The sequence below is a fragment of the Oenanthe melanoleuca genome, chromosome 25 (genome assembly GCF_029582105.1).
Source record: "Oenanthe melanoleuca isolate GR-GAL-2019-014 chromosome 25, OMel1.0, whole genome shotgun sequence".
NCBI lineage: Eukaryota > Metazoa > Chordata > Aves > Passeriformes > Muscicapidae > Oenanthe > Oenanthe melanoleuca.
The window spans coordinates 8,117,575-8,145,224 of NC_079358.1; the positions used below are offsets into that span (position 1 = coordinate 8,117,575).

The window sequence follows — 27,650 nt, forward strand, 5'->3', positions numbered from 1 at the left end:
TCCTGGGGCTGATCCCCATCCCGGGGCTGATCCCAGTCCTGGGGCTGATCCCGATCTTGATCCTGATCCCAGTCCTGGGGCTGATCCCAATCCTGGGGCTGATCCTGATCCCAATCCCAGGGTTGATCCCAGTCCTGGGGCTGATCCCAGTCCTGGGGCTGATCCTGATCCCGATCCCAATTCTGGGGTTGATCCCAGTCCTGGGGCTGATCCTGATCCCAATCCCGGGGTTGATCCCAGTTCTGGGGCTGATCCCAGTCCCGGGGCTGATCCCAGTCCTGATCCCGATCCCGATCCCGGCCCCGCCGGCGGCAGCTCCAGGGCTGGTCCCAGCAGCTGATCCTGGCAGCTCCCGCTGCCCCCCAGCCCCTCCCGGCCGGGATCTTTTTTTGGGGGTTTTTTGGGGGTTTTTGGGGTGGGGAACATTGCACTTTGTCACAATTCCCGGCGATCCCGAGGGGGGTGGGCTTGGATCCTCCTCCCTCCTCCTCCTCCCCCCCAGGGGTTGATTTTTTGGGGGGTTTTTTTGGGTGGGAGGGGTTTATTAAAAATTTTGGGGAAAACACTGGAATTCCCAGAGGGATTCACTAATGAATTCAATTCCCTGAGAACCTCAGGAATTTCGGGAATAACCCCGAGGAGGAGGAGGAGGAAGCTGCCACCCCCTTTTTCCCCATTTTTTCCCGATCCCACTCCGCCGGCTCCGGCCAGGAGCCGAGGTTGTAAATATTTTTACAGACTTGTATTAATTGTATAAAAAAAAAAAAAACAACAAAAAAAGAGGGGAAAAAAAAAACCACAAAAAAAACCAACAAAAATCCAGGGGAAAAAAAAAAAAAAAAAAAAAAAAGAAAAAAAGAAAAAAAAAAAAAACCCGGCCCAGCAATAATGTGGATTTTTTCCAACCCCCCCCCCGGCCCCGGTGCCTTAACGACCCCCCGGCTCGGGGGGGGCAATTAATCTAATTAACGAGCCGGGGGCGGTTTTGGGGGGGTCCCCCCGAAGTGCCTCCGCTCCGCGTCCCATTAATGAACTAAAAACCGGCAAAAAAATCCGAATAAAGGGAAAAAAATTAAAAAAAAAAAGTGAGATGTGTGGAATTCTGGGGGGGTTCGGTTCTTCACCCTTTTTAGGGGGATTTGGGGGTTCTGAGGAGGGTGGGGCTCCTCCTGTTCTCACTGCGATCCATCCCTGTCCTGCTCCCGGAATTTTGTGGGTAATGATTTAAAAAATCCCAAAGTTTAATTGATTTACATCGCTCCGCCTGGGAAGGGGGAACCGCGGGATCCATTCACCCCAATCCCGGCCGGGATTCACCACACCGGGATCCGCGTGCAAAACCCGGGAATTGGGGAAAATCTGGGATTAAAAATCCCCTCAGGATCAAAAAAATCCCCTCAGGATCAAAAAAATCCCCTCAAGATCAAAAATCCCCTCAGGATCCGCCGCGCGCTGCCCTCAGGAAGGACCCCCCATCCCCAAGGCTGCCCGCGGCGTCGCCTGAGGCGGGAAGTGACGCAGAACCCCCGCGCGATGGCGAAGCCGGTGGCGGATCCCGGTGACCGATTTTGCTGACGGATCCCGGTTGTTGATCGAGCGGCGGATCCCGGTTGTTGATCCCGGTTTTTGATCCCGCCGGCGGATCCCAGAATTTTTCAGGCAGCGCCGCGGCCGCCCCGGGCGCCGGGTCCTCTCGTGCCCCCTGCGCTGATTGGCTGCTGCCTCCCCGCGCCCTGAGCTCTGATTGGTCAGCGCGATTCTGGCCCCGCCCCCTCCCCGGGCTCGCGAGCGCCGCCTGGCGGAGCGGCGGGTCCCACAATGCACCGCGCGGGGGGAATTTGGGGGGAAAATTTGGGGCAAATTTGGGGGATTTTGGGGCAGATTTACCGGTCCAGGGGTGAAAAATGGGGACAGATGTGGAGATCTGGAGGAATTCGGGGCTGATTTGGGGGTGGGGGCAGATTTGGGGTATTTCAGTGCAGATTTGGGGGGTCTTGGGGCAGATTTGGGGGTTCCAGGAGCAGATTTTGGGGTCTCTGTGGCAGATCTGGAGAATTTTGGGGCAGATTTGTGGGGTCTTTAGGCAGATTTTGGGTGTCTGGGACAGATTTTGGAGTCTCTGGGGCAGATCTGTGGAATTTTGGGGCAGATTTAGGGGATTTTGATGTAGATTTTGGGTGTCTGGGAGAGATTTTGGAGTTTTGGGGGCAAATTTGGAGGATTTTGGGGCAGATTTCCAGGTCCAGGGGAGAAAAATGGGGACAGATTTGGGGAGATCTGGAGGAATTCGGGGCTGATTTGGGGGTGGGGAGCAGATTTGGGGTATTTCAGGGCAGATTTTGGGGTCCCTGGGCATCTTTGGGATATTTCAGGGCAGATTTTTGATATTTCAGGGCAGATTTTGGGGTCCCTGGGCAGATTTTGGGGGTCCAGGATTCCTTTTTTGCCCCTTTCACGTGACTCCCAGCACGGAAATCTCTTCCCAGCCTGGAGGAGCCGCGTTTCCCCCCGAGCTCGGAGCTTTGGGTGCAAAAATAAAACATTTTTGCGCAATGGGAGAAAAACTCGATTTCCTGGGGCCGAGCAGCCGCTTCCTTCCTGCGCCCTGAACCCGGGACCTGGCACACTCCGGCAAATTCCCGCGAATTCCCGCAAATTCCGGCAAATTCCGGCTCTTCCCGAATTCCTGGGAGCTCCTGCAGGAGGAGGAGGATGAGGTTGGAGCTGCTGCTCCTCGTGGCTGCGGCGTTTCCCTCGTGCCTGAGCCGGAGAAACCGCGAGTCTGGACACGATTCCCGCCTGGATTCCCAGAATTCACCCCAGGATTCTCAGGATTCCCGCCTGGATTCCCAGGATTACCGCCGGGATTATCAGGATTCCCGCCTGGATTCCCAGAATTCACCCCAGGATTCTCGGGATTCCCGCCAGGATTCTGAGGATTCCCGCCAGGATTTCCCAAAAAATTCCCAGAATTACCTCCAGGATTCCCACCAGGATTTCCCCCAAAATTCCCAGAATTACCTCCAGGATTCCCACCTGATTTCCCACCTGGATTCTCAGGATTACCCACAGGATTCCCCCCAGGATTCCCAGAATTTCCCCCAAGATTCCCAGGATTCCCCCCAGGATTCCCCCCAGGATTCCCGGGTTTCGCATCTGGATTCCCCCCAGGATTCCCGCCAGGATTCTCGGGATTCCCGCCAAGATTCCCGCCAAGATTCCCGCCAGGATTCTCAGGATTACCCGCAGGATTCCCCCCAGGATTCCCGCCAGAATTCCCGGGGCTCCCCCCAGGATTCCCGGGGTTCCTCCCAGGATTCTCAGGGTTCCCCCCAAGATTCCCCCCAGAATTCCCGGGATTCCCAGGGATCTCCCCAGGATTCCCCCCAGGATTCCCGGGGTTCCCCCCAGGATTCCCAGGGATCTCCCCGGGGTTCCCCCCAGGATTCCCGGGGCTCCCGCCGCCGCCCCGCGCTCCCCCCGCGGCTCCTCCCGGCCCCGCTGATTCTCCAGCTGCCCCCGGATCCCCCGGGTCCCCCCCGGCTCCGCTGCCTCGCCCCGCGCCGCTTCTCGGGCAGCACCTTCGAGCTTCTCCCGGCGGGAATAATCCCGGCGGGAATAACCCCGGTCCGGAGCGTCGCCGCCGCTGCCCAGCAGCACTGGGCCGAGTTCCCCGTGCCCGGAGCCGCCCGGTGCTGGCGGTGCCGGTACCGGAGCCACAACGGCAGCGCCTGGCTGGAGTCGGAGCCGAGCGCCGTGATCGGCGGCTCCGGTGGGTTTGGGGGGCTCATCCCGGGGGGTCCCCCCCTTCCCGCATCCCGCAGCCAAATCCCGGGATTTTCTCCCCAGATCTGGGCGATGCCGAGTGTCAGAGCAGCGATGTCATCGGCACGGGACCCGCGCCCACCGCGGGGACCCTGCGGGACCGGAACGGTACCGGGAGCGGGAGCGGGAACGGGAACGGGAGCGGGAACGGGAACGGGAGAGCGAGCGGGAACGGGAACGGGAGCGGGAATGGGGAATGGGAGCGGGAACGGGAACGGGAACGGGAATGGGGAATGGGAGCGGGAACGGGAACGGGAACGGGAGCGGGAGCGGGAGCGGGAACGGGAGCGGGAACGGGAACGGGAACGGGAGCGGGAGCGGGAACGGGAGCGGGAGCGGGAACGGGAACGGGAACGGGAGCGGGAGCGGGAACGGGAACGGGAGCGGGAACGGGAACGGGAACGGGAGCCGGAGCGGGAGCGGGAACGGGAACGGGAACGGGAACGGGAACGGGAGCGGGAACGGGAGCGGGAATGGGAGCGGGAACGGGAACGGGAGCGGGAGCGGGAGCGGGAGCGGGAACGGGAGCGGGAACGGGAACGGGAACGGGAGCGGGAACGGGAGCGGGAACAGGAGAGGGAACGGGAGCGGGAGCGGGAAGGGAATGGGAATGGGAGCGGGAACGGGAGCGGGAACGGGAGCGGGAATGGGGAATGGGAATAGGGATGGGAATGGGGATGGGAATGGGGAATGGGGAATGGGGATGGGGAATGGGGATGGGAATGGGGAATGGGAATGGGAATGGGGATGGGGATGGGGATGGGAATGGGAATGGGAATGGGGAATGGGAATGGGAATGGGGATGGGGATGGGGATGGGAATGGGGATGGGAATGGGGACGGGAACAGGAACGGGAATAATGGGAATGGGAACGGGGAATAGGGAATGGGAATAGGGAATGGGAACAGTACCAGGAACAGGAATGGGAATGGGAATGGGGAACAGGAATAATGGGAATGGGGAATGGGAACGGTACAGGGATCCCTGAGCCGCTCCCGGTGCTGGATCCCGGTGATTCCCGGCCCTCCCCGTCCTCTCTCCCTCCCAGACCCTCCCTGGCTGCTCCCGGTGTCGCTCGGTGCCGCCGTCCTGGGGCTGCTGCTGCTGCTGGGGGCGGCGGCCGCGGGCTGGAGAGGTGGGAGGGGCTCGGAACCGGGAATTCCGGGGGCTCGGAACTGGGAATTCCGGGGGGGCTCGGAACTGGGAATTCCGGGGGGCTTGGAACCGGGAATTCCGGGGGCTCGGAACTGGGAATTCCGGGGGGGTCGGAACTGGGAATTCCGGGGGCTCGGAACTGGGAATTCCGGGGAGGGTCGGAACTGGGAATTCCGGGGGGGGTCGGAACTGGGAATTCCGGGGGTTCGGAACGGGAATTTCGGGGGGCTCGGAACCGGGAATTCCGGGGGGCTCGGAACTGGGAATTCCGGGGGTTCGGAACGGGAATTTCGGGGGGCTCGGAACCGGGAATTCCGGGGGGCTCGGAACCGGGAATTCCGGGGGTTCGGAACTGGGAATTCCGGGGGCTCGGAACTGGGAATTCCGGGGAGGGTCGGAACTGGGAATTCCGGGGGGCTCGGAACTGGGAATTCCGGGGGGTTCAGAACGGGAATTTCGGGGGGCTCGGAACTGGGAATTCCGGGGGGGGGAGGATCGGAACTGGGAATTCCGGGGAGGATCGGAACTGGGAATTCCGGGGGTTCGGAACCGGGAATTCCGGGGGGTTCAGAACGGGAATTTCGGGGGGCTCGGAACTGGGAATTCCAGGGAGGGTCGGAACTGGGAATTCCGGGGGGCTCGGAACTGGGAATTCCAGGGAGGGTCGGAACTGGGAATTCCGGGGGTTCGGAACTGGGAATTCCGGGGGGGGGTCGGAACTGGGAATTCCAGAGGGGGTCGGAAATGGGAATTCCAGGGGCTCAGAACTGGGAATTCCGGGGGGCTTGGAACTGGGAATTCCGGGGGGGGTCGGAACTGGGAATTCCGGGGGGGCTCGGAACTGGGAATTCCGGGGGGCTCGGAACCGGGAATTTCGGGGGGCTCGGAACTGGGAATTCCGGGGGGCTCGGAACTGGGAATTCCAGGGAGGGTCGGAACCGGGAATTCCGGGGGGCTCGGAACTGGGAATTCCGGGGGGCTCGGAACTGGGAATTCCAGGGAGGGTCGGAACCGGGAATTCCGGGGGGCTCGGAACTGGGAATTCCAGGGAGGGTCGGAACCGGGAATTCCGGGGGGCTCGGAACTGGGAATTTCGGGGGGCTCGGAACTGGGAATTCGGAACTGGGAATTCCGGGGGGGGGCTCGGAACCGGGAATTCCGGGGGGCTCGGAACTGGGAATTCCGGGGGTTCGGAACTGGGAATTCCGGGGGGGGGTCGGAACTGGGAATTCCGGGGGGCTCGGAACTGGGAATTCCGGGGGGCTCGGAACCGGGAATTCCGGGGGCTCGGAACTGGGAATTCCGGGGGGCACGGAACCGGGAATTCCGGGGGCTCGGAACTGGGAATTCCGGGGGGGGTCGGAACTGGGAATTCCGGGGGGCTCGGAACTGGGAATTCCGGGGGGCTCGGAACTGGGAATTCCAGGGAGGGTCGGAACCGGGAATTCCGGGGGTTCGGAACCGGGAATTCCGGGGGGGCTCGGAACTGGGAATTCCGGGGGGCTCGGAACCGGGAATTCCGGGGGGCTCGGAACTGGGAATTCCGGGGGGCTCGGAACTGGGAATTCCAGGGAGGGTCGGAACCGGGAATTCCGGGGGTTCGGAACTGGGAATTCCAGGGGGCTCGGAACTGGGAATTCCGGGGGGCTCGGAACTGGGAATTCCAGGGGGCTCGGAACCGGGAATTCCGGGGGCTCGGAACTGGGAATTCCGGGGAGGGTCGGAACTGGGAATTCCGGGGGCTCGGAACTGGGAATTCCGGGGGCTCGGAACTGGGAATTCTGGGGGGCTCGGAACTGGGAATTCCAGGGGGGGCTCGGAACTGGGAATTCCGTGGGGGTCGGAACTGGGAATTCCGGGGGTTCGGAACTGGGAATTCCGGGGAGGGTCGGAACTGGGAATTCCGGGGGTTCGGAACTGGGAATTCCGGGGGGCTCGGAACTGGGAATTCCGGGGGGGGTCGGAACTGGGAATTCCGGGGGGTTCAGAACAGGAATTTCGGGGAGGGGTCGCAACCGGGAATTCCGGGGGGCTCGGAACTGGGAATTACGGGGGGCTCGGAACTGGGAATTCCAGGGAGGGTCGGAACTGGGAATTCCGGGGGTTCGGAACTGGGAATTCCGGGGGGGGTCGGAACTGGGAATTCCAGGGGCTCAGAACTGGGAATTCTGGGGGCTCAGAACTGGGAATTCCGTGGGGTTCAGAACGGGAATTCCGGGGATCTCGGTACCCCGCGACCCCCATCCCTCCCTGCCCCCGGTGCCACCGGTTCTGTTCCTCCCAGGCCTCCGGCGGCGCGGACAGATCCACACGGTCCCAGCCCCGGTAAGGCCGGACCCTGTGACCCCCCAAATCCACCCCCAGACCCCCCCAAAATCCCCCTGAAACCCAGCGCCGTGTCCCTCCTGTCTCGGCAGAGCCTCCCCATGGCCCCCGCGCCGTCGCTGTCCCGCTGAGGCTCCCGGTGTCCCCGGGGGTCGAGCTCCGGTTACCGGGACCCCGCGGGGGAGCCCCCCCCGCCCCTCCCCCCGCGGTGCCAATAAAGTTTTGGGGTTCGTGTCCAGCGCTGCTCCGTTCCCGGGGTCCTGGAGCCGCTGCCGGTGCCGGTGGCGATTCCCGGGGCTGTGTCTCATTCCCGGTGTCCCGTTCCCGTTCCACATTCCCATTCCCATAATTCCCATTATTCCCATTATTCCCATTATTCCCATTATTCCCATTCCCATTATTCGCATTCCCATTTCCATCCCCATTCCCATTCCCATTATTCCCATTATTCCCATTATTCCCATTATCCCCATTATCCCCATTATTCCCATTCCCATTATTCCCATTCCCATCCCCATTCCCATTATCCCCATTATTCCCATTATTCCCATTATTCCCATTATCCCCATTATCCCCATTATTCCCATTATTCCCATTATTCCCATTATTCCCATCCCCATTCCCATTATTCCCATCCCCATTCCCATCCCCATTTCCATTCCCATCCCCATTATTCCCATTATTCCCATTAATCCCATTATTCCCATTATTCCCATATTCCCATTATCCCCATTATTCCCATTATTCCCATTCCCATTATTCCCATTATTCCCATTATTCCCATTATCCCCATTATTCCCATTATTCCCATTATTCCCATTCCCATTATTCCCATTATTCCCATTATCCCCATTATCCCCATTATTCCCATTATTCCCATTATTCCCATTCCCCTCACTCCCGCCAGGGGGCGCCCCTCTCCCTCAGCCGCTGAGTGGGCGTGGCCTAACCCGAAAGGGGGCGTGGTCTCACACGAGAAGGGGCGTGTCCACCCCTCAGTGGGCGTGTCCCGCTCGGGGGGCGGGGCCCGTCGGGGGGCGGGCCCGCGGGGGGCGGGGCGCGGCGCGGTCCAAGATGGCCGCGGTGTCGGTGTTCCCCGGCGTGCGGCTCCTCACGGTCGGGGACGCCAACGGGGAGATCCAGCGGCACCAGGAGCAGCAGCCGCTGCGCCTCGAGGTCCGCACCGGCCCCGACAGCGCCGCCATCGCGCTCTACGGCCGTGAGTGCGCGGGGGGCGGCCCGCGAGGGGCCTGAGGGGGGAGGGGGGGGCCTGAGGGGCTCTGAGGGGGCTGTGGGGATGGGGGAGGGGCCATGAGGGGTCTGTGGGGTCGGAAGGGGCCCTGAGGGGTCACTGAGGAGCTGGGGGGGCGCCTGAGGGGTGTGAGGGGTTTGGGGGGGGGCGGGAAGGGGCCCTGAGGGCTCTGTGGGGTGGGGGGGGCGCTCTGAGGGGTGAGCGAGGGGCTGGGGGGGTCCTGAGGGGACGGGGGGGGGGCTGAGGGGATGAGGGGGGGATTTGGGGGCCCTGAGGGGAATTTGGGGACCCTGAGGGGGATTTGGGGACCCTGAGGGCTCTGTGGGGTGGGGGGGGGCGCTCTGAGGGGTGAGCGAGGGGCTGGGGGGGTCCTGAGGGGATGAGGGGGGGATCTGGGGGCCCTGAGGGGTCTGTGATGATTTGGGGGGATCCTGAGGGTTCTGTGGGGATTGGGGGGCTCTGAGGGGTCACTGAGGATTTGGGGGGACCCTGAGGGGTCAGTGAGGGTTTGGGGGGACCCTGAGGGGTCACTGAGGATTTGGGGGGGCCCTGAGGGGTCAGTGAGGATTGAGGGGGACCCTGAGGGGTCAATGGTGATTTGGGGGGACCCTGAGGGGTCACTGAGGATCTGGGGGGATCCTGAGGGGTCAGTGATGATTTGGGGGGACCCTGAGGGGTCAGTGATGATTTGGGGGGGCTCTGAGGGGTTTGGGGAGATCGGGAATCGAGGAAATCGGGGCTTGGGGTCACTTTTGGGGTGCTGACGGTTCAGGGGCTGGGGGTTCAGGGAGGATTTTAAATCCACGATACTTTTGGGGGCTCTGGGGGCGTCCCGCGATTTTTCCGAGGCTGCAAAAAGTTCATTCCGATCCCCCCCCCCCCAAAATTCCCACTTTTACCCAAATCCGCCCCAGTTCCGTGACCTTCCCCGAATTCCAGGCTCCTCTTTGTCTCCGGCTTTTAAAACATTTTTTTTAATTTACTTTTTTTTTTTTTTCCATCTCTTTCTCCAAACCCGGCGCTTTGTGCTTTCTTTTTTTTTTTTTTTTTTTCTTGGCATCCTCCTCATCCCGCCGGATTATTTGGGAATTTTGGGGGGCTCATCCCCCTCCCCACCACGCTAATAATTAATCAGCGGGAATAATTAATGATGGAAGGAGGGAAACTGAGGCACGGCTCCGGGGCAACATCTGCCGCTCCTTTTTTCCCTTTATTTCCTTTTTTTTTTTTTTTTTTTTAATTTTAAATCACAAAGAGCCGGAATTCCCTGCAGGTGTTTGTTTGTTCCCGCAACTTCCCGCGCCGCGTGGCCGCTCCGAGAATTTTTTAATTTGTATTTTATTTTATTTTATTTTATTGGGAATGAGAGCTGCTCCCCATGCCTCCTTCCCCAATTTTTTTTTTTTTTTTTGGGATAATTCCCATTATTTTTTTGGGATAATTCCCGGTTCTTTTGGGATAATTCCTCCATCCTTTCCCTGCGCGGACCCAAAATCCTCATTTGTGACCGAAATTCCGGCTCCTCCCCGCCCCCCCGGGCCGAGCAGCGGTAATTAGAGGTTAATTAGGTTAATTAGGTTAATTAATTGTGCTGGTCCCGCTCTGCGGGGAGGCTTCGGAACCGGGACTGGGGCGGGGGTTTGGCCTCGTGCTCACCTCGTTTTTTCCCTCTGTCCCCTCCCTTTTTTCCTTTCATCCCTCCCCGTTTTCCCTCCTGGTTCATTTTCCCCTCCCCGTTCCCATTTTTCTTTCCTGTCTCTTTTTTTCCCCTCCCCATTCCCGGTATTTTCCCCCTTCATTCCCAGTTTTTCCTTCCCCATTCCCATTTTCCCCCCCCTCATTCCCGTTTTTCCCTCCCCTTTCCTGATTTTTCCCCCCCCCTCTTATTCCTGATTTTTTCCCTCTCTTATTCCTGATTTTCCCTCCCCTTTCCTGATTTCTCCCCCTCTCTTATTCCTGATTTCCCCCCCCTCATTCCTGATTTTTTCCCCCTCATTCCTGATTTTTCCCCCCTCATTCCTGATTTTCCCCCCCCCATTCCTGATTTTTTCCCCCCCATTCCTGATTTTTTCCCCCTCTCTCATTCCTGATTTTTCCCCCCCCACTCCCGTTTTTCCCTCCCCTTTCCTGATTTTTTCCCCCCCTCATTCCTGATTTTTTTCCCCCTCATTCCTGATTTTTTCCCCCCCTCATTCCTGATTTTTTCCCCCCCTCATTCCTGATTTTTCCCCCCATTCCTGATTTTCCCCCCCCATTCCCATTTATACTTTCTCATTTCCTCCCCTCATTCCTGATGTTTTCTCCCCTTATTCCAAATTTTTTCCCATCCTAATTCCCAATCTTTTTCACCTTCTCATTCCTGATTTTTTTCTCTCCCCTCTCTCATTTTCCCCTTCACGTTCCCAATATTTTCCTCCCTCATTCCCAATTTTTTTTCCCTCTCATTCCCCATTTTTCCCTTTCCTTTTCTGATTTTTCATTCCCCATTCCCAACTTTATTTCCCCCTTCATTCACAATGTTTTGCCCCATCATTCCTGATATTTTTCCCCCTTATTCCAAATTTTTTCCCCCTAATTCCTAAAATTTTTCCCCACTTGTTCCCGAATTTTTTTCTCTTATTCCTGATATTTTCCCCCTTCATTCTTGATTTTTCCCCCCTCATTCCCAATATTTTTCCCCCCTCTTATTTCTTATTTTTCCTCTCCCATTCCTGACTTTTCCCCCCCTTATTCCAAATTTTTTCCCTCATTCCCAATATTTTTCCACCTCTCATTTCTTATTTCACCCTCCTCATTCCTGGTATTTTTCCTCCGTTTTCAAAATTTTTTTCCTCCTCATACCCGATTTTTTCCCCCCCTTATTCCCTGTTTTTCCCTTCTCATTCTTGATTTTTTTCCCCTATCATTCCTGATTTTTCCCCCCTCATTCCCAATGTTTTCCCCCCTTATTCCTGATTTTTTTTCCTCATTTCCAGACGAGGATGTCTGCGTGTTCAAGTGCTCCGTGTCCCGGGACACCGAGTGCAGCCGAGTGGGGAAACAATCCTTCATCATCACCCTGGGCTGCAACAGTGTGCTGCTGCAGTTTGGGACCCCCACGGGTACAGAGCCCCCAAAAAACCCCAAAATCCCCCCAAAAATCCCACCCAGAATCCCAAAATCCCACCCAGAATCCCAAAATCCCACCCAGAACCCCAAAATCCCACCCAGACCCCCAGGGGATGCAAATCCTTCATCATCACCCTGGGCTGCAACAGTGTGCTGCTGCAATTTGGGACTCCCACGGGTACAGAGCCCCCCAAAAAATCCCAAAATCCCCCCAAAAATCCCACCCAGACTCCAAAAATCCCACCCAGACCCCCAGGGGAAGCAAATCCTTCATCGTCACCCTGGGCTGCAACAGTGTGCTGCTGCAATTTGGGACCCCCACGGGTACAGAGCCCCCCAAAAAATCCCAAAATCCCCCCCAAAATCCCACCCAGAACCCCAAAATCCCACTCAGCACCCCCAGGGGAAGCAAATCCTTCATCATCACCCTGGGTTGCAACAGTGTGCTGCTGCAGTTTGGGACCCCCACGGGTACAGAGCCCCCAGAAAACCCAAAAAAATCCTAAAATCACCCCAAAAATCCCACCCAGACCCCCAGGGAAAGCAAATCCTTCATCATCACCCTGGGCTGCAACAGTGTGCTGCTGCAATTTGGGACCCCCACGGGTACAGAGCCCCCAAAAACCCCCCAAAAATCCTAAAATCCCAAAAAAAATCCCACCCAGAACCCCAAAATCCCACCCAGAATCCCAAAATCCCACCCAGACCCCCAGGGGATGCAAATCCTTCATCATCACCCTGGGCTACAACAGTGTGCTGCTGCAATTTGGGACCCCCACGGGTACAGAGCCCCCAAAAAACCCAAAAAAATCCTAAAATCCCCCCAAAAATCCCACCCAGAACCCAAAAATCCCACCCAGAATCCCAAAATCCCACTCAGACCCCCAGGGGATGCAAATCCTTCATCATCACCCTGGGCTGCAACAGTGTGCTGCTGCAATTTGGGACCCCCACGGGTACAGAGCCCCCCAAAAAATCCCAAAATCCCCCCAAAAATCCCACCCAGACTCCAAAAATCCCACCCAGAATCCCAAAATCCCACCCAGAATCCCAAAATCCCACTCAGCACCCCCAGGGGAAGCAAATCCTTCATCATCACCCTGGGCTACAACAGTGTGCTGCTGCAGTTTGGGACCCTCACGGGTACAGAGTCCCCAAAATCCCCCCAAAAAATCCCCAAATCCCCCCAAAAATCCCACCCAGACTCCAAAAATCCCACCCAGAATCCCAAAATCCCACCCAGACCCCCAGGGGAAAGCAAATCCTTCATCATCACCCTGGGCTGCAACAGTGTGCTGCTGCAATTTGGGACCCCCACGGGTACAGAGCCCCCAAAAAACCCCAAAATCCCCCCAAAAATCCCACCCAGAATCCCAAAATCCCACCCAGAATCCCAAAATCCCACCCAGAATCCCAAAATCCCACCCAGAATCCCAAAATCCCACTCAGTGCCCCCAGGGGAAGCAAATCCTTCATCATCACCCTGGGCTGCAACAGTGTGCTGCTGCAGTTTGGGACCCCCACGGGTACAGAGCCCCCAAAAAACCCCAAAAAATCCCAAAATCCCACCCAGAACCCCAAAATCCCACTCAGCACCCCCAGGGGAAGCAAGTCCTTCATCATCACCCTGGGCTGCAATTCAGAACCCCCACGGGTACCAGAGCCCCAAAATCCCCCCAAAAAATCCCACCCAGAACCCCAACATCCCACCCAGACCTCCAAAAAATCCCAAAATTCCCCCAAAATTCCCACCCAGCATCCCTAGGGGGGAAGCAAATCCTTCATCATCACCCTGGGCTGCAATTCAGAACCCCCACGGGTACCAGAGCCCCAAAATCCCCAAAAAAATTGCACCCAGACCCTCAAAAAAACCCCAAAAAATCCCAATATCCCCCCAAAACCCCCACCCAGCCCCCCAGAACCCCCACCCAGCCCCCCAGAACTCGTTTTCCCCTCAGATTTCTGCTCCTTTTACAACATCCTGAAGAACTGCCGGGGCCACAACACGGAGCGCTCGGTGTTCAGCGAGAGGACGGAGGAGAGCTCGGCCGTGCAGTACTTCCAGGTGGGGTTCTGCCCCTGGGGGGGCAGTTCCTGATCCTGGGGGGGCAGTTCCTGACCCTGGAGGGGCAGTTTGTGATCTTACAGGGTTAATTATTGACCCTGGGGGGGGAAATTCCTGACACGGAGGGAGCAGTTCCTGATCCTAAAGGGGCAATTCCTGACACTGGGGGGGCTGTTCCTGACCCTGGGGGGGCAGTTCCTGATCCTAAAGGGGCAATTCCTGACACTGGGGGGGCTGTTCCTGACCCTGGGGGGGCAGTTCCTGACCCTGGAGGGGCAGTTTGTGATCTTACAGGGTTAATTATTGACCCTGGGGGGGGAAATTCCTGACACTGGGGGGGCAATTCCTGATCCTTGGGGGCAGTTTGTGATCTTACAGGGTTAATTCCTGACACTGGGGGGGCAATTCCTGACCCTGGGGTGGCAATTCCCGACCCTGGGGGGGCAGTTCCTGACACTGGAGGGGCTGTTCCTGACCCTGGGGGGCAGTTCCTGACACTGGAGGGGCTGTTCCTGACCCTGGGGGGGCAGTTCCTGACCCTGGAGGGGCAGTTTGTGATCTTACAGGGTTAATTATTGACCCTGGGGGTGGCAATTCGTGACCCTGGGGGGCCAGTTCCTGACCCTGGGGGGGCAGTTCCTGACCCTGGGGGGGCAATTCCTGACCCTGGGGGGGCAGTTCCTGACCCTGGAGGGGCAGTTTGTGATCTTACAGGGTTAATTATTGACCCTGGGGGTGGCAATTCCTGACATGGAGGGGGCAGTTCCTGACCCTGGGGGGGCAGTTCCTGACCCTGGGGGGGGCAATTCCTGACCCTGGGGGGGCAGTTTGTGATCTTACAGGGTTAATTATTGACTCTGGGGGTGGCAATTCCTGACATGGAGGGGGCAGTTCCTGACCCTTGGGGGCAGTTCCTGATCCTAAAGGGGCAGTTCCTGCTGCTGGGGGGGGAATTCCTGTTCCAGAGGGTTCCAGGATCACGGTGTCCATCTGTCCCTGTGTCCATCTGTCCCTGTGTCCCTGTGTTGTTTCCATCTACCCCATGTCGCTCTGTCCCTCTCCTGGTGTCCATCTCTCCCTGTGTCCATCTGTCCGTCTCTCCCTGTGTCCATCTGTCCGTCTCTCCCTGTGTCCATCTATCTCTCTGTCCCTGTGTCCATCTGTCCCTTTGTCCCACGTCCCTTTGTCTCTCTGTCCCGTGTCCATCTGTCCTGTCCCTCTCTGCCCTGTGTCCATCTGTCCCTGTCCCATGTCCCCATGTCCATCTGTCCCTGTGTCCATGTGTCCCTCTGTCCCTGTGTTGAGTCCCTCTGTCTCTCTGTCCCATGTCCCCATGTCCGTGTGTCCCTGTGTTGTGTCCCCGTGTCCATCTGTCCCATGTCCCTGTGTCCATCTGTTCCCCTGTCCCGTGTCCACCTGTCCATCTGTCCCTGTGCCCTGTGTCCATCTGTCCCTGTGCCCCGTGTCCATCTGTCCTGCTGTCCCATGTCCCTGTGCCCTGTGTCCCCATGTCTCTGTGCCCCATGTCCCTCTGTCCCATGTCCCTGTGCCCCGTCCCACGTCCATCTGTCCCTCTGTCCCATGTCCCTCTGTCCCATGTCCCTGTGCCCTGTGTCCCTCTGTCCCTGTGTCCCATGTTCCTATACCCCATGTCCCTCTGTCCCTATGCCCCGTGTCCCTCTGTCCCTATGCCCCATGTCCCTCTGTCCTATGTCCCTGTGCCCTGTGTCCATCTGTCCCTGTGCCCCATGTCCCCATGTCTCTCTGTCCCATGTCCCCATGTCCCTCTGTCCTGTGTCCCTCTGTCCCTGTGTCCCTCTGTCCCTGTGTCCCTCTGTCCCTGTGTCCCTCTGTCCCATGTCCCTCTGTCCCATGTCCCTGTGCCCCGTGTCCCCATGTCCCTCTGTCCCATGTCCCTGTGTCCCGTGTCCGTGTCCCTCTGTCCCATGTTCCTATACCCCATGTCCCTCTGTCCCTATGCCCCGTGTCCCTCTGTCCCATGTCCCTCTGTCCTATGTCCCCGTGCCCTGTGTCCATCTGTCCCTCTGTCCCATGTCCCTCTGTCCTATGTCCCCGTGCCCTGTGTCCATCTGTCTCTCTGTCCCATGTCTCTCTGTCCCATATCCCTGTGTCCCTCTGTCCCTGTGTCCCATGTCCCTGTGCCCCATGTCTCTCTGTCCCTGTGCCCCGTGTCCCTCTGTCCTTGTGTCCCATGTCCCTCTGTCCCATGTCCCTCTGTCCTATGTCCCTGTGCCCTGTGTCTCTCTGTCCCTGTGCCCTGTGTCCCTCTGTCCCATGTCCCTGTGTCCCTCTGTCCCATGTCTCTCTGTCCCATGTCCCCATGCCCCGTGTCCATCTGTCCCATATTCCTATACCCCATGTCCCTCTGTCCCTCTGTCCCATGTCCCTCTGTCCTATGTCCCCGTGCCCTCTGTCCCATGTCTCTCTGTCCCATGTCCCCATGCCCCGTGTCCATCTGTCCCGTTCCCTGTCCGTGTGTCCGCAGTTCTACGGGTACCTGTCTCAGCAGCAGAACATGATGCAGGATTACGTGCGCACGGGGACGTACCAGCGAGCGATCCTGCAGAACCACAGCGACTTCAAGGACAAGGTGGGGGGGTTTGGGGTGGATTTTGGGGGGGCTCAGCTCAGTTTGGGGGGGCTCAGCTCAGTTTGGGGGGGTTCTGGTCGTTTTGGGGGGGTTTGGGGTGGATTTTGGGGGGCTCGGGTTGTTCTGAGGGGATTCAGCTCAGGATTTGTGGTTTTATTCCCACCCAAAGCCGGGATTGAACATGGGATAAACCTGGGATCAAACCTAGGATAAACCCAGGACCAGACCTGGGATAAATCCAGGATCAAACCTGGGATAAACCCGGGGTCAAACATGGAATAAACCCGGGACCAGACTTGGGATAAACCTGGGATCAAACTTGGGAAAAACCCAGGGTCCAACTTGGGATAAACCTGGGGTCAAACCCGGGATAAACCCGGAGTCAAACATGGAATAAATCCAGGATCAAACCTGGGATAAACCCGGGGTCAAACATGGGATAAACCCGGGGTCAAACATGGAATAAATCCAGGATCAAACTTGGGATAAACCCGGGACGAGACTTGGGATAAACCTGGGATCAAACCCGGGATCAACCCAGGGTCCAACTTGGGATAAACCTGGGATCAAACCTGAGATAAACCCGGAGTCAAACATGGAATAAATCCAGGATCAAATCTGAGATAAACCCAGGGATCAAACCTGGGGTAAACCCAGCATAAACCTGGGATCAAATGTGGGATAATCCTGGAATCGAACTTGGGACCAGACCTGCGATAAACTCAGGATAAACCTGGGATAAAACCCGGGATAAATTTGGGATAAACCTGGGATCAAACCTGGGATCAAATTTGGGATAAACCTGGGATCAAATTTGGGATAAACCTGGGATCAAACCTGGGATAAATCTGGGATAAGCCTGGGATCAAACCTGGGATCAAACTCGGGATAAATTTGGGATAAACCCAGGGATGGAACCTGGGATAAATCCGGGACCAAACCTGGGATAAACTCAGGATAAACCCAGGATCAAACCCGAGATAAATTTGGGATAAACCCAGGATAAACATGGAATAAACCCAGGATAAACCATCCTCTCCCTTTTTTTGGATCCTTCCCCCCATTTTCCCATTTTCCACCCCCATTTTCCCATTTTCCACCCCCATTTTCCCATTTTTCACCCCCATTTTCCCATTTTCCACCCCATTTCCCCCCAGATCGTGCTGGACGTTGGCTGTGGCTCGGGGATCCTCTCGTTTTTCGCCGCCCAGGCCGGGGCTCGGAAAATCTACGCGGTGGAGGCGAGCACCATGGCCCAGCACGCCGAGGTGGGGCTGGGGGTCTCACAGCCTGAGCCCCCTGTTACACCCTGAGCCCTTTGCACAGCCTGAGCCCCCTTTATTCCACACCTTGAACCTCTTTATTCCACACCTGAACCCCTTTGTTCTCCAGCCTGAGCCCCCTTTTACCACCGCCTGAGCCCCCTTTTCACAGCCTGAGCCCCCTTTTACCACCCTGAGCCCCCTGTTACACCCTGAGCCCTTTTCACAGCCTGAGCCCTTTTATTCCACACCTTGAACCTCTTTATTCCACACCTGAACCCCTTTGTTCTCCACCCTGAGCCCCTTTCCACAGCCTGAGCCCCCTTTCCACAGCCTGAGCCCCCTTTCCACAGCCTGAGCCCCTTTTCACAGCCTGAGCCCCTTTTACACCCTGAGACCCCTTTTACACCCTGAGCCCTCTTTTCACAGCCTGAGCCCCTTTTACCACAGCCTGAGCCCCTTTTACCACCCTGAGCCCCCTTTATTCCACACCTTGAATCTCTTTATTCCACACCTGAACCCCTTTGTTCTCCACCCTGAGCCCCCTTTTACCACAGCCTGAGCCCCCTTTTCACAGCCTGAGCCCCCTTTTACACCCTGAGCCCTTTTCACAGCCTGAGCCCCCTTTTATTCCACACCTTGAACCTCTTTATTCCACACCTGAACCCCTTTGTTCTCCACCCTGAGCCCCCTTTTCACAGCCTGAGCCCCTTTTACCACACCCTGGGCCCCCTTTCCACAGCCTGAGCCCCCCTTTTCACAGCCTGAGCCCCCTTTATTCCACACCTTGAACCCCTTTATTCCACACCTTGAACCCCCTTTATTCCACACCTTGAACCCCTTTTACCACAGCCTGAACCCCCTTTATTCCACACCTGAACCCCCTTTATTCCACACCTTGAACCCCCTTATTCCACACCTTGAACCCCTTTATTCCACACCTTGAACCCCCTTTATTCCACACCTTGAACCCCTTTATTCCACACCTTGAACCCCCTTTATTCCACAACCTGAACCCCTTTATTCCACACCTTGAACCCCTTTTCACACCTGAACCCCTTTATTCCACACCTGAGCCCCTTTATTCCACACCTTGAACCCCTTTTCACACCTGAACCCCTTTATTTCACACCTGAACCCCTTTATTCCACACCTTGAACCCCTTTTCACACCTGAACCCCTTTATTCCACACCCTTGAACCCCTTTATTCCACACCTGAACCCCCTTTATTCCACACCTTGAACCCCTTTATTCCACACCCTGAACCCCTTTCCACACCCTGAACCCCCTTTATTCCACACCTTGAACCCCTTTATTCCACACCTGAGCCCTTTTATTCTACACCTGAACCCCCTTTTTCTCACACCCTGAGCTCTTTTCCCCTTTATTCCACACCCTGAACCCCATTATTCCCCAGCCTGAACCCCTTTTTTCCCCTTTTTCACTCACCATAAACCCCTTTTTTCCCCCTTTTCCACACCCTGAACCCCTTTGTCCCCATTTTCCCACAACCTGAACTCCTTTTCCCCCTCTTTCTCCCTTTTTTCCCCCACACCCCCTGGCCCTTTTTTCCCTGTTTTTTCCCCATACCCTGATCCTTTTCCCCCATTTTTCCCCCTTTTCCCCTCTTTTTTCTCCCACAACCCCTGACACTTGCCCACTTTTCCCCCATTTTTTCCCTGCTTTTTTCCCCCATTTTTTCCCTGCTTTTTTCCCCCATTTTTTCCCTGCTTTTTTCCCCCATTTTTTCCCTGCTTCTTTCCCCCATTTTTCCTTATTCTTTCCCCATTTTTTCCCTGATTTTCCCCCATTTTCCCCCATTTTTTCCCTGTTCTTTCCCCATTTTTTCCCTGTTCATTCCCCATTTTTCCCTGTTCATTCCCCATTTTTTCCCTGTTCATTCCCCATTTTTTCCCTGTTCTTTCCCCATTTTTTCCCTGTTCTTTCCCCATTTTCCCCCTGTTCTTTCCCCATTTTCCCCCTGTTCTTTCCCCATTTTCCCCCCGTTCTTTCCCCATTTTTCCCCTGTTCTTTCCCCAATTTTCCCCTGTTCTTTCCCCAATTTTCCCCTGTTCTTTCCCCAATTTTCCCCTGTTCTTTCCCCAATTTTCCCCTGTTCTTTCCCAATTTTCCCCTGTTCTTTCCCCTTTTTCCCTGTTCTTTCCCCATTTTTCCCCCATTCTTTCCCTCTTTTTCCCCCGTTCTTTCCCCCATTTTTCCCTGATTTTTCCCCATTTTTCCCTGTTCTTTCCCCATTTTTCCCCATTTTTTTTCCCCACACCCTGCCACTTTTTCCCCCTTTATTCTACTTTTCCCCCCACACTCCCTGACCCTTCCTCCCCCCATTTTTCCCCCTTATTTCCCATTTTTCCCCTGTTCTTTCCCCCATTTTTCCCTGATTTTTCCCCATTTTTTCCCTGTTCTTTCCCCATTTTCCCCCATTCTTTTTCCCCACACCCTGCCACTTTTTCCCCCTTTATTCTACTTTTCCCCCCCACACCCCTGACCCTTTCCCCCCATTTTTCCCCCCTTATATCCCATTTTTTCCCCCCTTTTTCCCCCCCAGGTTCTGGTGAAGAGCAACAACCTGACGGAGCGCATCGTGGTGATCCCGGGCAAGGTGGAGGAGGTGTCCTTACCTGAGCAGGTGGACATCATCATCTCTGAGCCCATGGGCTACATGCTGTTCAATGAGCGCATGCTGGAGAGCTACCTGCACGCCAAGAAGTACCTGAAACCCACTGGTGGGTCTGGGGGGGTCCCCAGGGGGCTGAGGGGGTCCCCAGGGGGCTGAGGGGGGTCTAAGGGGGTCCCCAGGGTCCCCATGCTGGAGAGGTACCTGCACGCCAAGAAGTACCTGAAACCCACTGGTGGGTCTGGGGGGGGGGTCCTGGGGGGGCTAAGGGGGTTCTAAGGGGGTCCCCAGGGGTCTGAGGGGGTCCCCAGGGGTCTGAGGGGGTCCCCAGGGTCCCCATGCTGGAAGTACCTGAAACCCACTGGTGGGTCTGGGGGTCCTGGGGGCCTCTAAGAGGGTCCTGGGGGGTCCCTAGGGGTCTAAGAGGGTCCCCAGGGGGGGGTCTAAAGGGGTCCCCAGGGTTCCAAAGGGGTCTTTTGAGGGGTCCCCAAAGCTCCAGGAGGGTCTCCAGGGTCACCCCAAGGCTTCAAGGGGGTCCCTGGGGGTTCCCCAAGGCTCCATGGAGGTCCAAGAGGGGTCCCCAAGGGGTCCAGGGGGATCACCAGGGGTCCGAGAGGGTCCTAAATGCCCCAAGAGGGGTCCATAGGGGGTCTTCAGAGGTCCAAAGGGGGTCCCCAAGGCTCCAAGAGGGGTCCCAAGGGATCCAGGGGGGGTCCCCAGGGCTCTAGGGGGTCCCTGGGAGGGTCCCCAGGGGTCTGAGGGGGACCCCAGGGGTCTAAGGGGGTCCCCAGGGGGGGTCTGAAGTGGTCCCCAAGGCTCCAGGAGGTCTCCAGGGTCACCCCAAGGCTTCAAGGGGGTCCCTGGGGGGTCCCCAAGGGGTCCAGGGGAGTCCCCAAGGCTCCATGGAGGTCCAAGAGGGGTCCCCAAGGGGTCCAGGGGGATCACCAGGGGTCCAAGAGGGTCCTAAATGCCCCAAGAGGGGTCCATAGGGGGTCTTCAGAGGTCCAAGGGGGTCCAAAGGGGGTCCCCAAGGCTCCAAGAGGGGTCCCAAGGGATCCAGGGGGGGTCCCCAGGGCTCTAGGGGGTCCCTGGGAGGGTCCCCAGGGGTCTGAGGGGGTCCCCAGGGGGGGTCTAAAGTGGTCCCCAAGGCTCCAGGAGGGTCTCCAGGGTCACCCCAAGGCTCCATGGAGGTCCAAGGGGGGTCCCCAAGGGGTCCAGGGGGATCACCAGGGGTCCAAGAGGGTCCTGAATGCCCCAAGAGGGGTCCATAGGGGGTCTCCAGGGCTCCAGGATTGTCCCCAGTGTCCCCAAAAGGCTTCAAGGGGGTCCCCAGGGATCCAGGGGGGGGTCCCTGGGAGGGTCCCCAAGGCTCCAAGGGGGTCCCCAGTGCCCAACCCCCTCCCCCCACAGGGAACATGTTCCCCACCATCGGGGACGTGCACCTGGCGCCCTTCACGGACGAGCAGCTCTACATGGAGCAGTTCACCAAGGCCAACTTCTGGTGAGGGTTACTGGTTACTGGTCCCAGTCCCTGATCCCAGTTCATGATCCCAGTTCCTGATCCCAGTTCATGATCCCAGTCCCAGTTCCTAATCCCAGTCCCTGATCCCAGTCCCTGATCCCAGCTCTACATGGAGCAGTTCACCAAGGCCAACTTCTGGTGAGGGTTACTGGTCCCAGTTCATGGTCCCAGTCCCAGTCCCTGATCCCAATTCCTGATCCCAGTCCCAATTCCTGATCCCAGTCTCAGTCCCTGATCCCAGTTCCTGATCCCAGTCCCTGATCCCAGTCCCAGATCCCAGCTCTACATGGAGCAGTTCACCAAGGCCAACTTCTGGTGAGGGTTACTGCTCCCAGTTCCTGATCCCAGTTCATGGTCCCAGTCCCTGATCCCAGTCCCAGTTCCTGGTCCCAATTCCTGATCCCAGTCCCTGATCCCAATCCCTGATCCCAGTCCCTGATCGTAGTTCCTGATCCCAGTCCCAATTCCTGATCCCAGTCCCAGTCCCTGATCCCAGTCCCTGATCCCAGTTCATGATCCCAGTCCCTGATCCCAGTCCCAGTTCCTGATCCCAGTCCCTGATCCCAGCTCTACATGGAGCAGTTCACCAAGGCCAACTTCTGGTGAGGGTTACTGGTCCCAGTCCCTGATCCCAGTTCATGATCCTGGTCCCAGTCCCTGATCCCAGTCCCAGTTCCTGATCCCAGTTCCTGCTCCCAGTCCCAGTTCCCAGTCCCTGCTATGGGAAGAATGATTCTGGTCAGGATTTGGGGTCTGGGTGGGGTTTGGGGGAATCTGGTTATGGGATGGAATGTGGCTGGTTATGGGATGGAATGTGGCTGGTTATGGGATGGAATGTGGCTGGTTTATGGGATGGAATGTGGCTGGTTATGGGATGGAATGTGGCTGGTTATGGGATGGAATGTGGCTGGTTATGGGATGGAATGTGGCTGGTTATGGGATGGAATGTGGCTGTTTATGGGATGGAGTCTGGCTGGTTTATGGGATGGAATGTGGCTGGTTATGGGATGGAATCTGGCTGGTTTATGGGATGGAATGTGGCTGGTTATGGGATGGAATCTGGCTGGTTTATGGGATGGAATCTGGCTGGTTATGGGATGGAATGTGGCTGGTTATGGGATGGAATGTGGCTGGTTATGGGATGGAGTCTGGCTGGTTTATGGGATGGAATGTGGCTGGTTATGGGATGGAATCTGGCTGGTTATGGGATGGAATGTGGCTGGTTTATGGGATGGAATCTGGCTGGTTTATGGGATGGAATCTGGCTGGTTATGGGATGGAATGTGGCTGGTTATGGGATGGAATGTGGCTGGTTTATGGGATGGAATCTGGCTGGTTTTTTGGGATGGAATGTGGCTGGTTATGGGATGGAATGTGGCTGGTTATGGGATGGAATGTGGCTGGTTATGGGATGGAATATGGCTGGTTATGGGATGGGATCTGGCTGGTTATGGGATGGAATGTGGCTGGTTATGGGATGGAATGTGGCTGGTTATGGGATGGAATGTGGCTGGTTATGGGATGGAGTCTGGCTGGTTATGGGATGGAATGTGGCTGGTTATGGGATGGAATGTGGCTGGTTATGGGATGGAATGTGGCTGGTTATGGGATGGAATGTGGCTGGTTTTGGGATGGAATGTGGCTGGTTTATGGGATGGAGTGTGGCTGGTTTATGGGATGGAATGTGGCTGGTTATGGGATGGAATCTGGCTGGTTATGGGATGGAATGTGGCTGGTTTATGGGATGGAATGTGGCTGGTTATGGGATGGAATGTGGCTGGTTATGGGATGGAGTCTGGCTGGTTTATGGGATGGAATGTGGCTGGTTTTATGGGATGGAGTGTGGCTGGTTTATGGGATGGAGTGTGGCTGGTTATGGGATGGAATGTGGCTGGTTATGGGATGGAGTGTGGCTGGTTATGGGATGGAATGTGGCTGGTTATGGGATGGAGTGTGGCTGGTTATGGGATGGAATGTGGCTGGTTATGAGATGGAATCTGGCTGGTTATGGGATGGAATGTGGCTGGGTTTGGGATGGAATGTGGCTGGTTATGGGATGGAATGTGGCTGGTTTATGGGATGGAATCTGGCTGGTTTATGGGATGGAGTCTGGCTGGTTACGGGATGGAGTCTGGCTGGTTATGGGATGGAATCTGGCTGGTTATGGGATGGAATCTGGCTGGGTTTGGGATGGAATGTGGCTGGTTATGGGATGGAATGTGGCTGGTTATGGGATGGGATCTGGCTGGTTTATGGGATGGAATGTGGCTGGTTATGGGATGGAATGTGGCTGGTTTTATGGGATGGAATGTGGCTGGATTTGGGATGCAATCTGGCTGGTTTTTTGGGATGGAATCTGGCTGGTTTTTTGGGATGGAATGTGGCTGGTTATGGGCTGGAGTCTGGCTGGTTTTTGGGGTCCCTCTGACCCTCCCTCTCCCCAAATTCCATTTTTGGGTCCCCCCAGGTACCAGCCCTCCTTCCACGGCGTGGACCTGTCGGCGCTGCGCGGGGCGGCCGTGGACGAGTACTTCAGGCAGCCCGTGGTGGTGAGAGCCTGGGAATTCCTGGGGGTCTGGGAATCCTGGGATCCATCCTGGGATCCCTCCTGGGATCCTGAATCCATCCTGGGATCCCTCCTGGGATCCTGAATCCATCCTGGAATCCTGGAATCCATCCTGGGATCCTGAATCCATGCTGGGATCCATCCTGGAATCCTGATTCCATGCTGGGATCCATCCTGGGATCCTGAATCCATGCTGGGATCCTGAATCCATCCTGGGATCCATCCTGGGATTCCTGAGATCCATCCTGGGATCCATCCTGGAATCATGAATCCATCCTGGGATTCCTGGGATCCATCCTGGAATCCTGAATCCATCCTGGGATCCTGAATCCATCCTGGGATCCATCCTGGAATCATGAATCAATCATGGGATTCCTGGGATCCATCCTGGAATCATGAATCAATCATGGAATCCATCCTGGGATCCTGAATCCATCCTGGGATTCCTGGGATCCATCCTGGAATCCTGAATCCATCCTGGGATTCCTGGGATCCATCCTGGAATCATGAATCCATCCTGGGATTCCTGGGATCCATCCTGGGATCCTGAATCCATGCTGGGATCCATCCTGGAATCCTGAATCCATCCTGGGATTCCTGGGATCCATCCTGGAATCATGAATCAATCATGGAATCCATCCTGGGATCCTGAATCCATCCTGGGATCCATCCTGGAATCCTGAATCCATCCTGGGATCTATCCTGGAATCCTGAATTCATCCTGGGATTCCTGGATTCCATCCTGGAATCTATCCTGGAGTCTTGGGATTCCTGGGATCCATCCTGGAATCCTGGAATCCATCCTGGAATCCTGGAATTCATCCTGGAATCCTGAATCAACCCTGGAATTCCTGGGATCCATCCTGGAATCCATCCTGGAATCCTGAATCCATCCTGGAATCCATCCTGGGATTCCTGGGATCCATCTTGGAATCCATCCTGGAATCCTGAATCCATCCTGGAATCCTGAATCCATCCTGGGATTCCTGGATTCCATCCTGGAATCTATCCTGGAGTCTTGGGATTCCTGGGATCCATCCTGGAATCTTGAATCAATCCTGAAATCCTGGGATCCATCCTGGAATCCTGAATCCATCCTGGGATCCATCCTGGAATCCTGAATCCATCCTGGGATTCCTGGGATCCATCCTGGGATTCCTGGAATCCTGAATCAATCCTGGAATCCATCCTGGAATCCTGAATCCATCCTGGAATCCATCCTGGAGTCCTGGGATCCATCCTGGGATCCCTGGAATCCATCCTGGAATCCTGAATCAATCCTGGGATTCCTGGCATCCATCCTGGAATCCATCCTGGAATCCTGAATCCACCCTGAAATCTATCCTGGTATCCTGGAGTCTTGGAATTCCTGGAATCCATCCTGGAATCCTGAATCAACCCTGGGATTCCTGGAATCCATCCTGGGATCCATCCTGGAATCCTGAATCAATCTTGGAATCCATCCGGGAATCTTGGAATTCCTGAGATCCTTCCTGGAATTCTTGGAATTTTTCCTGGAGTCCTTGGAGCCCTGGACTCCATCCTGGAATCCTGAATCCATCCTGGAATCCTGGAATCTTGGAATTCCTGGGATCCTTCCTGGAGTCCTGGGGTTCCTGGAATTCTTGGAATCCATCCTGGAGTCCTGGAATTCATCCTGGAATCCTTCCTGGAAAGGAATCCAGGAATCCACCCTGAATTCCACCCTGGAATCAATCATTCCTTCCTGCCTGGAATCCTTCTCTCTTTTCTTCTTTCCTTCCTGGAATCCTGAATTCCTGGAATCCTTCTTTCCTTCCTTCCTCCCTTCTTTCTTTCCTTCTTTCATGGAATCCATCCTGGAATCCTCTCTCCCTCCTTTTTGGGCCTCTCCAGGAGCCATTTTTTACCTCTTTTACCACCCCAACCCCACCCCCCTTTTATTATTATATTTTTATTTTTATTTTTATTTTTTATTTTTATTTTTATTTTTATTTTTATTTTTATTTTTATTTTTATTTTTATTTTTATTTTTATTTTTATTCATTTCCCCTCCCCAGGACACGTTTGACATCCGGATCCTGATGGCCAAATCTGTGAAATACACGGTGAACTTCCTGGAGGCCAAGGAGGGCGACCTGCACAGGTGGGGGGGATTGTGGGGTGGGGTCTGGGGATGGGATCTGGGGATGGGATCTGGGGATGGGATCTGGGTTATGGGATGGGATCTGGGTTATGGGATCTGGGTTATGGGGTGGGATCCGGGTTATGGGATCTGGGTTATGGGGTGGGATCTGGGTTATGGGGTGGGGTCTGGGGATGGGATCTGGGTTGTGGGATGGGGTCTGGTTATGGGATCTGGGAATGGGATCTGGTTATGGGATCTGGTTATGGGATCTGGGGATGGGATCTGGGTATGGGATGGGATCTGGTTATGGGGTGGGGTCTGGTTATGGGATGGGATCTGATTGTGGGATGGGATCTGGGTTATGGGGTGGGATCTGGCTTAAGGGATGGGATCTGATTGTGGGATGGGATCTGGGGATGGGATCTGGGTATGGGGTGGGGTCTGGGTTATGGGGTGGGGTCTGGGTTATGGGGTGGGGTCTGGGTTATGGGGTGGGGTCTGGTTATGGGATCTGGGTTATGGGGTGGGGTCTGGGAATGGGGTGGGATCTGGTTATGGGATGGGATCTGTGGGATGGGATCTGGGTTATGGGATGGGATCTGGGTTATGGGATATGATCTGGTTGTGGGATCTGGTTATGGGATGTGATCTGGTTATGGGATGGGATCTGGGGGTGGGATGGGATCTGGTTATGGGATCTGGGTATGGGATCTGGGTTATGGGATGGGATCTGGGGATGGGATCTGGTTCTGGGGTGGGATCTGGGTCTGGTTATGGGATGTGATGTGATTGTGGGATCTGGGGATGGGATCTGGGTTATGGGATGGGATCTGATTGTGGGATGGGATCTGGGGATGGGATCTGGGTCATGGGGTGGGATCTGGATTAAGGGATGGGATCTGATTGTGGGATGGAATCTGGTTATGGGATGGGATCTGGTCATGGGATGGGATCTGGGGATGGGATGTGGTTTATGGGATGGGATCTGGGGATGGGATCTGGGGATGGGATCTGGATTATGGGATGGGATCTGGGGATGGGATCTGATTGTGGGATCTGATTGTGGGATGGGATCTGGGGATGGGATCTGGAGGATGGGATGGGATCTGGTCATGAGGTCTGGTTATGGGGTGGGATCTGGCTGTGGGATCTGGGTTATGGGATGGGATCTGGATTGTGGGATGGGATCTGGGTTTTGGGACAGGATCTGGTTTAT

General features: G+C 56.2%; 2 protein-coding genes across 2 annotated transcripts in view; both read left to right on the forward strand.

Annotated features, from left to right (window-relative positions):
• The first annotated feature begins 2,584 nt into the window (after positions 1–2,584).
• On the forward strand, positions 2,585–7,541 carry LOC130262775 (serine/arginine repetitive matrix protein 1-like). Its single transcript, XM_056510239.1, has 5 exons — positions 2,585–3,772; positions 3,850–3,933; positions 4,874–4,960; positions 7,265–7,305; positions 7,398–7,541. Exons 1-5 carry the CDS (start codon positions 2,713–2,715, stop codon positions 7,434–7,436), a joined length of 1,311 nt encoding a protein of 436 aa, XP_056366214.1. The 5' UTR covers positions 2,585–2,712; the 3' UTR covers positions 7,437–7,541.
• Positions 7,542–8,335: 794 nt separating this feature from the next.
• CARM1 (coactivator associated arginine methyltransferase 1) overlaps positions 8,336–27,650 on the forward strand; it is a 30,159-nt gene continuing 10,844 nt past the window's right edge. The window contains exons 1-9 of the mRNA XM_056509952.1: positions 8,336–8,524; positions 11,533–11,658; positions 13,624–13,730; positions 16,237–16,341; positions 17,499–17,609; positions 20,171–20,348; positions 21,650–21,740; positions 24,229–24,310; positions 26,367–26,452. Of these exons, the coding sequence (XP_056365927.1) occupies positions 8,380–8,524; positions 11,533–11,658; positions 13,624–13,730; positions 16,237–16,341; positions 17,499–17,609; positions 20,171–20,348; positions 21,650–21,740; positions 24,229–24,310; positions 26,367–26,452 (1,031 nt within the window). The 5' untranslated portion in view covers positions 8,336–8,379. The remainder of the gene's footprint in view (positions 8,525–11,532; positions 11,659–13,623; positions 13,731–16,236; positions 16,342–17,498; positions 17,610–20,170; positions 20,349–21,649; positions 21,741–24,228; positions 24,311–26,366; positions 26,453–27,650) is intronic.